The following is a 17013-nucleotide window of genomic DNA, read 5'->3' on the forward strand; positions in this document are numbered from 1 at the left end:
TGTGCTTAGCCAGCATGCAGATTCTTCCACGCTTGCTTGAAGTGTGCAGGGGTACTTTTCCTGGTCAGAGAGTGGGACCTTTTGAGAGGCTAGAGGATGAATTGGGGATGCATTTTACTATTAAGGTGCAGGTCTTGCGGGACATGCCTCTGCAGTACCCGCTGCTAGAGGTGGCAGGGGAATTGATTGAGGGTTTTTTGAGGGGGTTTCCTATTAAGTCTAAATTGATAGATGATGGAGTAGTTGGGAGAAATTTGAGATTAGTGTGGTGGAGGGAGGATATTTTGGAGGCTTTGATGTAGAAAGAGTGACAGGCAGGCCGGTTATTGGGCCCATTTAATAGCCCTCCATTTGTCAGTTTTAAGGTCTCACCATTGAGATTGGTACCTAATAAGAACCCGGGGAATTGTGTTTGATTCACCATTTGTCTTACCTTGAGGTGAAGTCTGTCAATGATTTCATTTCAGTGGAGGAGGCTAAGGTGAGTTTTGTGTCATTGGTTGAAGTGGTCCGCATCATTACAGGGTTTAAAAGATCCATGGTTGGTGAAGGTGGACATTGAGTCTGCTTTTTCAACTTTTGCCAGTTCAAGTTGAGGACTGGCTGTTTTTGGGCATGGTGGGGGGACATGTTTTATTTTAACAAAGCCATGCCAATGGGATGCTCAGTAGTCTGCTCCACTTTTGAAAAGTTTAGCATGGCTCTACATTGGTTCTGGCAGCAGTGGGTAGATAAGCAGATGGTGTTGTATTATTTGGATGAGTTTTTGTTGGTAGGTGTAGGGAATGAAGGAGTGGCGGTGGCAGTGTGTGGGTTTTTGAGGATGTGCGAGGTACTGGCGGTTCCGTTGGCCAACCACAAGTTGGAAGGTCCAGTGAAGGTTTTAGATTTTCTCGGGTTGAGCAGCAAAATTGGGTAGATCAATGGGAGTTACAGCTGTTCACTGATAAAGCAGGGAGCATTGGTATGGGAGCCTTTTTTGGGGGACAGTTGTTTGTGCTGCCATGGCCATGAAGAAATGGAAGTGTGCTTTTATGGAGCTAATGCCGATTTTGGTGGCATCAGTGGTGTGGCAGGAATGGTTGAGGGGTAGTAGGGTAGTTTTTAATTCTGACAATGTTGCAGTTTTGTGAGTTTTACAGGTTAACACAGCTAAGTCTGAGCATTGATTGTTGGTATTGCGTAAGTTAGTTCTGCAAAGTTTGTTGTTTATTTTTTCCTTCACAGGTATGCATGTATCAGGGGTGAGAAATGGAATTGCTGATAGTTTGTCTCGCTTTCAGTTTTCCAGGTTTTGGCAGTTGGCTCCAATGGCAGCAGAGGACCCTGTGGTGGTGCCAGACGAGGTGTGTCGAATTGGGCTGCAGTGATCAGGAAGTTGGTGCAACAGTCCTGGGAGGTGTCCACCAGGAAGAATTATGGTAGGGTATTGTATAATTTTGATAGGTTTGTTATACAGTTACCGAAGAAGGCAAGTGTATGCTCAAAAGTTTTGTTGTTGCGATATTTAGGTGGGGCTGAGACACAGGGTAAGGTGGTAAAACCAGTTAAGGTGGATTTGGCGGCAATTAGTGTGTTTGCTCAAGTGGCGAGATTGCAGGATTTTACTAAATCCTGGACGGTGGGGTGAGTGTTGAAGGGACTGGGTAGGGAGGAAAGTTTGAACAGGGACAAGCATTGGCCGGTGACAAGGTAGGTTTTAAAGGTTTTGCTACAGGGATTGGTAAGAGTATTTGGGGAATTGGCGGATCATGTTTTATGTGTGACATTGGGTGTTTGGATGTACTTTGGGGCCTTTAGGGTGTCGGAGTTGTTGGGGTCATTGGTTTGGATGGATGATATGTTGATATGTTACTGCCTGGTGCAGTTCACATGAGGTTATGGACATCTAAGAATGATCAGGCAGGCAAGGGTGTGCAAATAGTTTTAGGGAAGGACAGGATGAAGCAGATGTGTCCAGTGGTGTGGGCGAGGCGATTGTTAGCGGCTCATAAAGGGAACTCACAGGATTTAGTTTTCCGGTCAAAAGGGGGGTAGGGAGATAACAGGGAGACATTTGATTCCAGTCATGAGAAGGGCTTTTGGGAACATGGGTTTGGATGGATAGAGATTTTCTACTCATTCTTGTAAGATGGGTAGGGCATCAGATATGGCAAGAGCAGGTAGTTCAATCGAAGTCATTAAGAGGTTGGGGTGATGGTCTTCTAGTGCCTTTTTGAATTATATTAGATAAGGGATGGTGTTTTTTCATTCTAATATTAACATTTGTTTTTCTAGGCAAAAGGATTTTCATCATAGGTCATTTGTACGTTTACTGGGCAACAAGTGGGACTGCTGTTAAAAGTAACATTTCAAAGTTGTGGTTACACCAGTTTGGTTGGAGAGTTACATGGTATGGCATTAGAGGGCTCAAGTGGAATCAGTTGTTGCAGGTATTTACAGCAATACAAACTCAAGTTGAGCTACCTCGAGTTTTGCTGCTGCACCTGGAAGGTAACAACTTGGGTTTGACGCCAAAGTGTCAGTTGGTTTATCAGATAAGGGAGGATCTTTTAGCCTTAAGGAAGTTTTACCTAGGTTTGTGCTTAGTGTGGTCAGAGATTATTCCTCATTTGACTTGGAGGAATGCTAAGTAGTTTTCAGCAGTTGAAAGGGTGCAGTAGTTTGCAAATTTCAGGCCGACGAAGCAATTGAGGGTGATGGGAGTATGAACTGTACAGTATAATCATTTTGCTGACCCTATGTGGTTCAGACAGGATGGAGTCCATCTTAGCGATTTCCGTCTGGACTTTTTTAATTAGAACCTGGGATTGCTTTTGGAGGAGTTGGTTAAAGATTTTAGTTAGTGAGGTGGAAAAGCCTGAGTTAGGCTGGTGGGTGGAGAAGATAGACAGGTCTGTCCCTCTTCTCTTCCTTCTCTTGTGTGCACTTTTGGAGGAAGGAATCCTGGAGTACTGGAAGTGAATGGTTGAATGTTGCTTGCGCCTGGTGGTTTGGATGGAAATGAGGATTTGGGATGAAGGTGAGTGGTTGACCGCTGCCTGAAGTGTAAGAATAAGTGAGCATGTGGAGGACGCTGCTTATTCGACAAGGGTGAGCGACGCTACGCTGTCCTTATGGATGGTCATGTGATGTTTAGATGATGTGCAAAGAAATGAAGTTATGATTAATAAAGTTATGATGCATTTGTTTTCTTATGTTTGAATCAATAAAGGTTATCAAAGATCTTCTGAAGTTCTGTTTCTTTATTAAAGTGGAACGTGACTAAGGATTTTTTTCAGTGGCAATTTATGCAGCCATCATTTTACAGGGAAGATATAACAATATGCAACTAACCAATGTAAACTCAGAAAACATAAATCTGAAATTATAACTTATATGGGTCTACATTTCAATACCTGAGAAACTGCATATATTTTTATAACATGTCAGCCAAATGTTGTTATTTGAAACTGCTTTTCTTCTAATGATAAGATTTTATCAGTTAGAGCTTTTAACTTTCATGTCTCTCGTCTTTATATAAAAAAGTATTTGTTTTCTACATTATTCGCATGATCTTCATTCATATAAAACTGACTTTTATTCAAGAGAAGGAAGGTTTGACTTTTGAGGTCTGTTATTTCTTTTGATTACTGTTACTATTGGTTATTGCAGATGAGTTTGTGTCAGAGCTGAACGTGAGTCTCAGTACTGCTGTAGAAGATTTAAATTTAGAAATGTTGATTCCCATGTTTGGACTGGTTCTAAGCTAACCACAGGGATACTGTTTCTGAAAATTGGACCAGAAGTGTGACAGATGAGTCTCTGTTTTTTAATTATGTTTGTGGTTTGCAAGAGGCTTGGTCTTCATCATAGATTTGAACAATTGATGATGAAAGGTTTTTGACTGGTAATACTAGTTTATATCTCTAACACTATGGTTATGGTCCTATGTTTTATGTCTGAAATAGGATCCCTATTAGAACCCATGACATGAAATTTTTCATCTCAGAGCATGGAGATTGAAAATTAGATTTTTAACTGCAACCTGTTTTCTTTTGATGTTCTTCAGATCATACATAAGCTATTTCTTTACTAGTATTAGTAATTCATGCTTGCTAAAATGGAAGAAGTGTAAATTTTACTGTCATGTGTAAGCATCTGTCATTATAGTTGTTGCTACTGGGGTTCTAGATTGTTGTCTTATTAATTTAATTTTCAAGTCTCTTACTGTTTTATCAAACTGCTCAGTTCTGTCGTAAACTTTGGTGCCCATAGAGCTCCTTCTTCATCTTCTTCTTTCGGCTTTTCCCAGTTAGGAGTTGCCACAGTTGATCACCTGTCCACTTATGATTGGCAGTGGAGTTTTACAGTGTTGAGTTGCCAGCCCGGCGCCCAACATTCCACAGAAGGCACACACATGCACGCACTCACACCTAGGGCCAATTTAGAGTGTCTAATCCACCTACAGCATGTCTTTGGGATGTGGGAGGAAACCGGAGCACCCGGAGGAAGCCCACGCAACCACAGGGAGGACATGCAGACTCCGCACAGAGGGCACCCCAGCCGAGAATTGAACCAGAGAACCTCTTGCTGTGAGGCAGCAATGCTACCCGCTGTACCACCGTGGCCACCCGGTACCCATAGAGCTCCACTCTTGTTTATTTTTTCCTTAGATAAGTTGTTTTCTAAGATAATTCTAAAGCACATGCATACTATTCCTCCTTAAGGATTTTCAGCTTTGCTCCAGAAACATTGACAAAGTCCTAGCTAACTTTTTCTGTCCATTTAAGTTGCTAAATTAAAAGCAGCTTAGTTGTTGGTTCTATATCCTCCAGCAGAGTCTTAGAATTGCAGGCAGTGATGTGTTTGTCAACCTGACATAGTATTACATAAAGAAAATATCCCGCTCTCCATTAGTATTGCTATCTTGTGAAATACAGTCAAAATACATTTCTCTTGATCAGAGAGTAAATCTGCTATTGTTTTATGCCCATCCTTAGAATTTGTGTGAAAATATTAGTACTGTATGCATCATCAGAGATTGTTAAGAGATATATCTCTACGCTCAAAGGCTCACGAAATCCCATCAAATGCCAATATATTTTACTACTTGCAGAATTGTTCAAGCAGTGGGAATGCAGATTATATCCAACTGGTTGGTAACATTTATTTTCTTTTTATTACTCAGCTAACAAGACCATTCTAAGCTGGCAATTATGGCATCTAACAGGTGCAGTCAGGAAAGAAGTTAGCAGCCTAATCCTTGAGCTCTCTTTCCCAGCAAGAAAATAAGACTAGAAATATTTAAGATGCACTTGGCATTAAAGAAAATGGAAGGGATAAACAGGATAGCGCAGGAAGGAGCTTCTTTTGAGAAGAAAATTGAGGTTAATTGCTAAGATGTACAGTATAGTGTTAGTAGATACAAATGCATTAAATAAAAGGGCAGCAGCCCATAACTACAATTGTTAAAATGTAGGAATGTAAACGGAATAACAGACAGTTGATTACTGCAGACTGAAACACATTTTCAGATCTGTGCTAAAACAGTACAACACCTGAGGGGGAAACAAAGATGTTAGTGGTCATAAAGTCTGATTATTTGAAAAACAGATCACACGGACATCTAAGACCTGTTGAGTTTTCATAATGCTTTACCACTAGAGATGCAAAGTCAGAGATGAGCAGTAGCCTTTTAGTCCACCTTTCATAACATGTAGTAGCTTATATGAAGCTGGCAAAACAAAACTTGTAGGAACATCTACACAAACGTCGCAGCTGTATAAGTGGCCACATTATGATGGCGTCCCACAGTTGGTCCACTCCAGGTCACCAATTAATAGCATTACTTTAGAGTAAAAAAGTACTTTTTCAAGACAGATCCCCTTCCTGGCAATGGCTTGCACTAAGACATGTAACATGATGGCACTGGGAACTGAGTCAGAATGAAACTATCGGCTGTGATAGGTGATTAAGTCAGCAGTGTTTCACACTAAACTAACTAATGGTAGCCACTGCAGCTCATCTCAGGAGATGAAGACAAACTAGATATGTATAGTGAATATGCAGTTTCAAAAATAAATAAATGAAAACAGATTTTTTCATCTCTAAAATATGTGAAATAAAGGGCAAGGGCCAGGAAGACAGAGATTTGGTACCCAGTCACAAAGAGGGAAGAGCAATGATCGGCGAAGAGACAAAGATAATTCACAGCCAGGAGTATCTGACAGTGGGACTTCTTTTGTTTTTTTCCTCATTTTCAAGTGTGATTTATGTGTAAGTTAATTGGATAAAACCACTTTTCAAATGGACACTGAAGGAGCTAGACCAGGAGCTTCTAGATAACGCTCATTAATGGATTTGTAAGTGAAGTCACTACTACAGAGGGTAAAAGTGTTGTGAGACTTTTCACAACTTATACTTACATAGCCTGAGATGTTTTCTGGACTGCAGACTTTCACTTTGATATCAGGCACAAATTCAGCACCTATGGATCTCTTAAACCATGAGATGAAGATGGTCACTCACAAAACTGCCCAAGGTACTGAATTTCTTTTCTATAAAGTTTGGATGATTTTGCTTCAGATGCTCTTTGTTTCCGGCAAGCTTTGGCTACAAAGCATCTCAGTTTCTTTCTTCTCCTTTCTGTAGATTTTTGTCAGCTCGTCCTTTTCTTTTCACATTTTTCACCACAGGCTATATCATACCTCACATAAAATAGTTCATACCTAAGAAAGAAATGTTACATTAGTTCTAAATGTACCATTCTTATTCTTTTCATGTCTGTCTTTTATTTCCGGTAACTCTTACATTACATTTTTCTCACTTCTCATTAAGAAAGATTTAATATGGAATGTGATATACGGGACTCTATAGGTGCCCTGTAAACACATGAGCTTTTTAAGTACATGTATTGTTTCATCATTTGCCAGCTCATAACCTAAGACCTCTTTGAACTGCCAACTTCCCACTTAACCTTCTAATCTTTTCAGGTTTGTCAACATAAAGGAAGTAATATGAAACCAAAATTATGTTGACTTCCTCCCTTTAAGAACACAGTTTTGATTGGATTTTTCTAAGAAAAACATAAAAAAGTGCAGATACACTCCAACATAGGTATATGGATCCAGTTATCCAAATACTTCATTTTGTCATTTTGGTATACATATAATTAGTGTTTATGCCACAGTGAAGAGTTAGAAAATCTGATTCATATTTCTGAATTGTTTGGAAGTAGAAATGTATTTTCACTCATTGTAATGCTGGAGAGGGGTCTATCTATAATTTATTTCTGTGTACCATGGTAGGTGTTGCAGATCTGCATGTTTCTGTGCCTCACTAATAAATATAACCAGCCCATCTTTACCTTGTCTCCATTCATTGTTTCCCATGGTTCCATAAACCTGCTGTTTAATATTCCCCTTATCTAATTTTTACTACTAGTGGTCCTAATGGAGTGCCATTCACACCAGGAGTAGATCACTTTTTGACTTCATGATGTTTCTGTTTAGTTGTCTGCAGTTTCAGCCTCGTGCCCATTTTGCATAACTTTCACTTTCTACTCACCATGCTTTATGCACAACTTTAGCATGTAAGGTTCCAGCATCTTCATAACCTCACTTTGCACATTTACTTCACTCTTCTCTCTTTTCTCGGCACAGGTTCTGTAGTTCTTTAGTCTTTTACTTTTCTTTGGAAGAAATCTTTGTAACACTTTTTTATTATAATTGCACTTCTCTCCCTCTACCTAATACCTAAACTTTTTCCATAATAATTTCTTCTCCTCTCTTCGCTCAGTCTTTTAAATTTCATATTATACTTACCCTTTCTTTTACTTACCAATCTTCTGTTATTGTTTAGTGAATATTACATTTCCTGAGTTCAAGGATTTTAGCAGAACAGGGCTATCTGTCAAGAATTGCTTCTTTATGTTATTGTAAATTAAAACTGTGCATCCATCTTATCCTATGTTACTTCCTTCTTTCCCCTTTGATCTTTCCCAGTACCAAGATCTTCTCTAGTAAATACTGTCTTCACATTATATAGTCATAGTATTTGAGCTTTGCTTTTACTATGGTTTACTATGGGGCCTTCCAATGAACAGTGTGGATTTATATACTTAGGTATTGACTGATTCACTCTTCTTGCAGTCCACAGAATTCTAAAAATTAGTTGCAAGGAAATGGTGCTGCGGTAGCGTTGTCGCCTCACAGTTAGACGTTGCCCGTTCAATTCTCAGTTAGAGCGTCTTCTGTGTAGTGACATGCATGAACGGGTGTTCCTTTGTTGAAGGTTGTGCATTAGGCCCGTCAAGCCAGTACGTAAAAATCTACTGCCAATCATTAGCGGACCGGAGTTCCGCTGTGGCGACCCCTAACCGGGAAAAGCCGAAAGACGCAAACAAGTTGCAAGGAAATGTATTACTAAGAAACGGAGAAACAAAAAATTACTAATTTTGGGGGAATTTATATCCTTCTTAAAAGAAACAGCCTTAAGAAAATCCAAAGTAAAGGAACAAAAAATTCATCCCAAGCTATTCACCAATAATCATTGGTCGAAAGTGATAAATCTTATTAACTTTTATCAATAGAATCTTGTTACAGATGATTAAGGAATTAATGTAAGAAACAAAAAGAATCTCTTGATGGACTATTACCAACTTCATTTTGAAATTAAGGCCTGTATATATTGTACATACATGTAGTTTGTTTATTTGCAGTTTGTAATTGCGTTATTTTACTATTACAATTACTTATTATATTAATTGATTAATAACTTCTTGAAAAAGAACAATAATGCCTCTTTGAGCGCAAATAGTTTTCTCCAACAACACAGTTCAAAAACATCATTTTTCTAACAAATAGTCTTATTTATAGATAAACTTTCACAGCCATATATTATTACCAGGAAAACTGTAGGTTTGGTTATTTGGTCATTTGCTGATAATGTCATATCTTTACACTAAAATCTTTTCATATTATTCCCTGCAAAAATCAGACATATTTTAATTTCATGGCTGCACTCATCAACAGTAGAGCTCTCTGAGTCCAGGAAAATACATTTTGGCACTGTGTCTCTCCATTTCTTCTTCATCTGTTTGCAAAGAATTGACACTTGCAGCTTTCTGCAGTATGTAGCAATTTTAATTAGTTTCTATAACCCTAGATAACTCTTCTTTTTCACATCCCAATAGCTGCATTAATTGAAACTCTGTTTAAGTGTTTCTTACTAAAAAACTCTGTCTTAAAAGAAACTATTTGTTTCTTTTTTGTCAATCCTCCTTTCAAATGTAAACTATTTTCCCATTATAAAAATACAGGCTCTTATCATAATGAAAATACATTTAAAATTTTTAGATATAAAAGGAATATTTTTCTTCCATATATATTTAGACCTTTGCACCCTTTCATTATATTATCAAATCAAACCATTCTACTTAGATCACCCCCTTACTAAATTGCATTAAAATCCTTCCCTCAAGCTACATATGTATTAATACGTCTAAATGGAAAATTAAATGCCATACACTTGTAATGAATACTTGTAGTAGAGGTGTATTGCTGTCTGGTTATATTTTGGCTTGTATGCTGTTAAGGTAGGCTCTGGGTCTAGATATGTTGAAAATATATATTTTACTATGCATAATCATTGTGCCTTATATGTAAGAATAAGTTTTATTTATGTACCAGTAACTAAGTCGTCCATTTTTTTTTTTTTTTTAGTTTTTGCCATTGTTATTTAAAAGTGCATACACAACATTGTTTATCTCTTTACTGGCCACACTGTTATTTAATAAATAACAAGTTTACTCTGTGAAAAAAAAATATTTCACCTTTTATTTTGTTTCTTATCTAGCATAATTACTATGTTTCCTTGTATACAACTATTGTGTCTGACAAGTGAACTGTATCTGTAGTTGCAATATTCTGCTTTGTTTTATGTGGAGCTTTTCTCCCCGGGCCTCTACTGAAAATGGACATATATCCTAGCCCGGTCAACACATGTAAAATAAAAATAAAATAAATTATATGTACCTTATATTTAGATTTAGATACTGTTTCTGTATGCGTTTTTTATGTGTTACAGTTAGACTTGAACCATATTGCATACTGATTACACTTCTCACAAGACCAACGTTTTTCTTTGCTGGGCTTCTTGCCTTTTGAGGAAAGTTCCATAGACATTTTTTTTTAAATCTGTTTATAATTCATTATTGATTGTTTTTTTATTATGTTTTCACATTTTTTCTCTCTTTATCTCATCTGTTATGTTTATCTGTATAGTATATAGTGTAGGAACACACTACCATGTGCTTGAACTCCCCCAACCAATCTCCTACTTGTGCATAGACATTCCCATATCCAACTGTATACAACTGTATATCCCTATGCTAATCTGAATTCTAACCATAAAATGCTAACATACTTCCCTGTTCAAGTCCCTGTTCCCTTTACCTAAACATCCACTCCCCCTCCCTAACCCTAAAGTCTTCAGTTGCTCCCTAAAATTAAAACTCAAACCCCAAACCTAAATTCCCTGCCCACTCCTTAATTCTAAAACTCCTCTCACATTCTCTAAATGTAGCCTCCCCTTCCCACTCCCTAAACTTAAAACTCCGTCCTACTCCTTAAGCCTAAAATCCTTTCCCACTTCCTAAGCCTAAACCTTTCCTACTTCCTGAGCATAATATTCCACTCCTAAGCCTAAAATCCTCAATCTGCTCCTTACCAACAGCTGCTTGCCTATCCTTATATTTGAGGTTGAGTGTGGGCAGAAGCCTACATAAGCTACAATGTACTGAATGCCCTGGCGTTAACAAAGTGTTTTCAAGAGCTTGGGACTCAACCATATATACCTATTTTCCTTCACAACTAAATGCCAGTTACAATATTGTATATTTGCTAAAGATTATTCAGTTGCAATGTTCATGTACCTATTGTAAATCTAAAAACTCATTTATGTGTGTCGATTGTGTAATGCTGTTTACCTGATTTGAGCGTGAAAATGGTGTTTGAGATCTGTGGTCTACCCTGATAAAGAAATGTATTTAAAAAAAAAAAGCTACATGTCATGGAACATATCCTAATCTTACAGTAATAAGATATTTCAAGAAACAGACCCCATTTATTTCTGCATTTCTTTGAGTACTATATCTGATTGACTTCAGTGGGCTACATTAATAGCAAAAGTTTTTAATGAGCAAAGGTTTAAGCACTTTGCTTATGTTTTTGTGAATACGCTGTATCATGAATGATTTCTCCTTATGTTTGTAAGGCCATTTTTATGCCTTTTTAAAATTGACAAATCATGTATTTCATATTTGTTTATAGTTTAGTGAGGTATATGATAAGATGTGTTAGCTTTATAATTTAACTACGTGTTTAAGTTGGTTTCCTTTTAGTAAATTTAAATGGTAATAATTGTGTCTATTTTTGCCAGTAATGTTTTAGATTGGCTACTTGGGGTTTGTTTTTCTCTATTTCTTTATTGTTTTGTTTTCACATTTGTTTGTTTCCTAAGAAAAAAAATGAAGATGTTTTAAGTGAGCAGTGTTGTTTTAGAGGGTTGTGTTTGTGTGTGTGTGTGTGTGTGTGTGTGTGTGTGTGTGTGTGTGTGTGTGTGTGTGTGTGTGTGTGTGTGTGTAAAATTTGTATGGGCAACATGTTAATTTAATTTACATTGTAACTAGTGGAAATGGCAGACTGTATTTCAGTTTGTTTTCATTTATCTTGTCTAAATTAAAATGTATGTAGGTTTGAGATTATGGGGTTGTTTTTGGTGGGATAGAGTGTTTGGAAGATGTCAGTATTTCTTTTGTCTGCATGTCGTGTATAAAGTGTTTTCTTTGTTAAACTGTGATAATAGGAAAATGTGGTCAGTACTTTGTTTTATTTAGAAGTTGCAAACTAAGCTAAGAATTGATGCAGTTTGGTTCCCTATTATATGATCGAAGACGCATTCTTTCAAATACGCCTTGATCGAACTTGAAAGCACAAAATGGCAGAATACCGAAACAGTATATAAGCAAATTCTTTCCCTGGGAAAGAAATCGCTTGGCCACCTTCGCTATTTTGCTGTTTTTATCATTGTAGTGCAATCTTGGTGTTGGTGTATTTAAGTAGGGGCGTGTGGGTGCACAGCTCCGCATGTTGGGGGGATGTGGGGGTGAAGCCCCCCCCCACACTTTATATAATGTTTTAAAGGTTTTTTTTTCTGTTTTGGAACAGCAATTTTTTTCCCTGGGAAAAAAAAAATCACTGTTCTAAGTGTCCTGGATTGTAAGCTTTCACTTACATGGGGTCGTTAAATCAGCATTAGCTTTTTTAAGCGTTCGCTGATTTAATATAGACCCTGCAGTTTGGGGATGCTTTTGATGCAATGTTTTTTGGAGGGGGCTGTCAGTATCTCCTTTTGTATGTGCAGTGTGTAGGCTTTAATTTTTAGTGACTAGTATAATTATGATGGAATTTCAAGAATTTCAGTAGATTTGTTGAGAACCAAGGAAGTAGATAAACTGTTGATGGCACAAAAGTGCAAATAAATACTGATGAGATGCAGTGAGTGCTGTCTAAACATATACTTCTATCATACTCTTTCTCTGGAGTCCACTGTAAGGGAAAATAAATAAATACATATATTTGCAAAATGACAGGAAAAGCAAATATTCATAGGCCACTTGGGAAGAACAAAACAGTACTACTTCTCATTTTACGTCAAATAATATTACTTCTCTCACAGCCTCCATATGTTTCTTTCAGGTAGAATTTACCATGTTATCCCTGAGTTATCATTTGCCATGTTTTCAAAGTCTTCTTGGCAAGCTGCAGCTCACCCTCTTGAAGTCTCCAGTTAAGGAACAAATTACCTTATTCTTGCCCTCTGGGTTGCTTAATTATGTACCATCATCATTAGCAATCAATCTTGTTACAATAATACATAATGTTTACCTAACTATTTTGGGAATACTCACACTTGCAGACACATAACATGTTTTCTTCATTCATCTTGTCAAAATGTGTGTGTGTGTGTGTGTGTGTGTGTGTGTGTGTGTGTGTGTGTGTGTGTGTGTGTGTGTGTGTGTGTGTGTGTGCGTGTGTGTGTGTGTGTGCGTGTGTCTACGCACACTTGAGTATGTATGTGCCTTTATGCACGTGCATTAGAATAAGCCAGGTTCATAAAAAACCTGGATTACTTACATTCTAGAAATTTGGTACTACACTAAAGTGTAATGAATTTGACTGTAGTGTCTGGGGCTTAGAAAGGGTTATGGTGAGGAGGAAACCTTTCACATACATTTTTACCTCTTGCAGTTAGCCTTTATAGTTCTTAGACTGCCTTACCACTGAGATTTCCTACTAGTGAGGGCCTTATTATGGAGGGCTATCTTGTGGGCAGAGCTGCATGATAATGTGACAATCTGGCACTGCGGCTAATACTAATTAATGATGTGCTCTACCCTAGAAATGACAGCGGCTCCCAATTTATGCTACTGAGCAACTCAGTTCTGTAAAATTTCATTATTGAATGAAAAAGTGAACATTGTCAAAAGTTGGAAGTTACCCATTCACTCCTACAGAAGCAGTCATGGTGCAAGCAAGGTCAGTAAAGATGGGTGGGGTTTTGTGTGTGTGTGTGTATATGTGTGTGTGTGTGTGTGTGTGTGTGTGTGTGTGTGTGTGTGTGTGTGTGTGTGTGTGTGTGTGTAGGTGTGTATGGGTGTAGGTGTGTGTGTGTGTGTGTTCATTTATATTTCTACTAGTGAATCGATGAGTGTTTCCCCCTGACTGAGGTATGGGTCTCAACCTGTATGTGTGAGTGAGGGTGTGTGTGTGTGTGTGTGTGTGTGTGTGTGTGTGTGTGTGTGTGTGTGTGTGTGTGTGTGTGTGTGTGTTTGTGGGGGGAGGCTTTGACAATGCAATGCATGAGTTACTAGGGAGGACACTACCCCCAGCAGAGCTGACAGCACTAGTGTTAACTAGTGTGTAATTTAAAGACATGCTAATGAGCAAATAAGGAGGCCTTTTTCACTGGGACCACAGCTGCCTCTGAAATGGATGTTATCACCATCGCTGTAACTGACCTACTTGCAGAAGGTAATTACCATGAGGGGTGAGCCTTTTAGTGCATTCCCGCTGGTGTGTACCTGGCCAGTTACGGCAGCTAGTCTGTTTTCTTTGCAAACACATATTAGTACTTGAGGAAAAGATTCAAAGGTAATACTGGAGTAACTTTTCTTTCTGAAATATTGTTGTATATCCATTGTATGACTTTTCTACTTGTAATACTAGATGTCAGTGAACATTTTCAAAAGACTGGTGAATACATGTGTCTGCCCTGTTAAACTCACCAACTCCGTGAAATCAGATGCTGTTCCTGTACCTCGCCCCTAACAACTCATCCTCTAAAGCCACATGTGAAGCTTGTGGATTGCTGTTATGAGTAAAGTCATAAAAGCAGCCATACCAGCTTCCAGAAATATGTTATATACATCACAAAAAAGTAATGTTACACAATTAATTTGCTTCAGTCTAATTCAGGTTTGGTAGCAATTCTGAAGAGCAGTATTAATGTTGGGTAGCATGGTATTACAAATGCAGCATTTTCCCTGAAGACAGCATGTATAAAACGCTGTTGTGTACCTTTTCTCCTGTTACTCATTTTTTTGCTTTCTCTCCCCAGGAGGCTACACTAATGAAGGTGAATATCTGGAGATTACTGACATCAATCGACAGCAAGCAGGAGAATATGAATGTATTGCAGCTAATGGAGTCATGTCATCGGACAGCAAGAAAGTGCAAATCACAGTAAACTGTAAGAGCTGCATTTGGCTACTTTTGAGGACTTGACAAAGTATTACTGATTTTTTTTTTCTTTTATGGTGGGAAATACAAGCATATTTTAAACTGAAATAAAAGGTTCAGTGTGCTTTTTGAGTACAATGAATAAACATTTGGGTATTTGTTGCAGTGCACAGACTAGATAAGACAGTTATTGCTCAATTAAAATATTACTATTTGTCAGATAAACATGTGAAGTCTTTTTGTTCTCACAGTTAGAAACTAAAAGTGATATTAAACTGTTTCCCAGTTTGCACTACTCCAGTTATTAATGCATATTTGGTTTCCCATTAATGACAATGTAACTGCACTGAAACTGCGTGAATTGCTTGCGTAATATTTCATTGTGTCCAGGCGTCTGTCGTTTCTTGCTCTGCAGGATGCCCACATTTCCTTTTCAAGCCTGACTCCTTGCATAGAGTTACGATCAGTGAAAGGAGAATGCATAGTACTTGACATATAGCACATTTTTCTTATTCCCCATTGTGCCTGACTGTTATATCGAAAACCATGAGTTCAAGTAGGACAGATATTTGTGTATTATCTGTGATGCAGAAAGAGCTATTCAAATAGATGATGGACCTCTTGTTTTGAATTAGACAGCTTATGTTAAACCCAAGTGTAGTACTGACTGCATAATCTTGTATGAACGTTGCATCTCATGTATCTGTGATTGCACCGTAAAAATAATATACTTAGGAGGTGAGCTTTACTTTTATGTTATGGAGCTGCTTCCATCAGTATAGCTGTGGATAGCATTTTAGAAGTAATAGATGATGTTCTGTGGTAAGGGACCTGTGATTCATAAGTATGGTAAACATTTCTGTTGGAATCGATTAATACTCATTTGTTCAAACACTCTTCTATGAAAATGCTGTTTGATTCAGTATGTTAATAACATATGGAGGCTATGTTATGTTTGCAAACTGTATTTTTAGCCCTCTCTACCAGACATAAATCAGAATACTTGTTCAGGTGGACACATGAGAATATGGAGCAGGTAGCAGATTTAACCCTTTCAGCATCTCAACGATGGCTTCTGTGGGTGCTTCATCTATTCTTAGTAAAACAAGTGTGAATGAGAAATCACTTTTAAACCTACAAATCTACTTTTGTGCAAATGCTTTGGTGAAAGATTAATGAATCTTACACTCCATGCACCCCATGGAGTAAGGCTAGCATTTTGCAGACTGTTTTACCACACCCCTTTGTGATTGACAATGACTGCTATGCAGTGGGGCGGTACCCATTGCTCAGTTTTAATTTAGTTTGTAGGAACAGCAGTCTGTACTATGCAATATCTCAAATTCTTTTGCAGCATATATAAAATATATTGGAGGGAGACAGATGTATCACAGAGAATATCACTTCTTTTTAATCGCCTTCTTCGCCACATAAAACAAAATGCTTCTTTTATGTTATTCAAAGGTAATCTGGAAAAATGGATGGTAATAGCACATTCAGCAATGGATGGTACCCTTATTCCTCATGGGCAGGAGCAACATGTAAATGCTGTGCTCATTTCTGGGATATTTGTACTTAAATTATAAGAGCTATAAACTTTGTGGGGATGTATGGCTGGGTTTCTAAAGATCCTCATGGATCAATAACCCAGTTAGTACTTATGAACATGCAAATACCACCTTCCATTGGTCATAAATGATTCAGAAACACTATAATATAATTGCTTAAGTGTTGTTCCCCCCTTCATAACTTAATGGAACAGAATATAGATGGGCTCTTGATACAGTGAATTTGACCACACAGGGTAGCCACAAATTCACCCCAGTGTAGCACCCTTGTACCTCATGGATAGAGGCAAAATGTATCTAACATTTGCTTTCTCTGCCCATCTGTTAGATATTTGCCTACAAAATGTAAGGCTAGGGGTTCTTAGGATCCTCACAGAATAAAAGCCTACTAAGTACCTCTGGATTAATGAAGACATTTTCTGAGACTGTATAACCATGAGAAGCATTTGTAATTTTGTCAGAACAGTTTCTTGATCAGTTAGGGATTGAAGGTGTAAAGATTTACAAACTAAATTGTATACTGGTGTTAACAGTCTAAAGGAGTGAATTGCAGTGTCAGTTAATGAAATGGGGACTTGGCCTTCGCTCAGGAAATGCATTGTTATTCCTTTGATTTAGTGTGGATTATAATCTGGCAGGTTTGATCAACTGTGATTTGCCTC

At 37.9% G+C, this 17013-nt stretch overlaps 1 protein-coding gene across 1 annotated transcript in view; it reads left to right on the forward strand.

The window, feature by feature from the left end:
* Positions 1 to 17013, forward strand: part of IGLON5 (IgLON family member 5) — a 1615534-nt gene that overhangs the window by 1000581 nt on the left and 597940 nt on the right. Inside the window, exon 7 of the mRNA XM_044079340.1 lies at positions 14662 to 14793. Within this exon, the coding sequence (XP_043935275.1) occupies positions 14662 to 14793 (132 nt within the window). The remainder of the gene's footprint in view (positions 1 to 14661; positions 14794 to 17013) is intronic.

Source organism: Protopterus annectens, chromosome 8.part0 (genome assembly GCF_019279795.1).
Source record: "Protopterus annectens isolate FY-2018-M chromosome 8.part0, PAN1.0, whole genome shotgun sequence".
Classification (NCBI taxonomy): Eukaryota; Metazoa; Chordata; order Ceratodontiformes; family Protopteridae; genus Protopterus; species Protopterus annectens.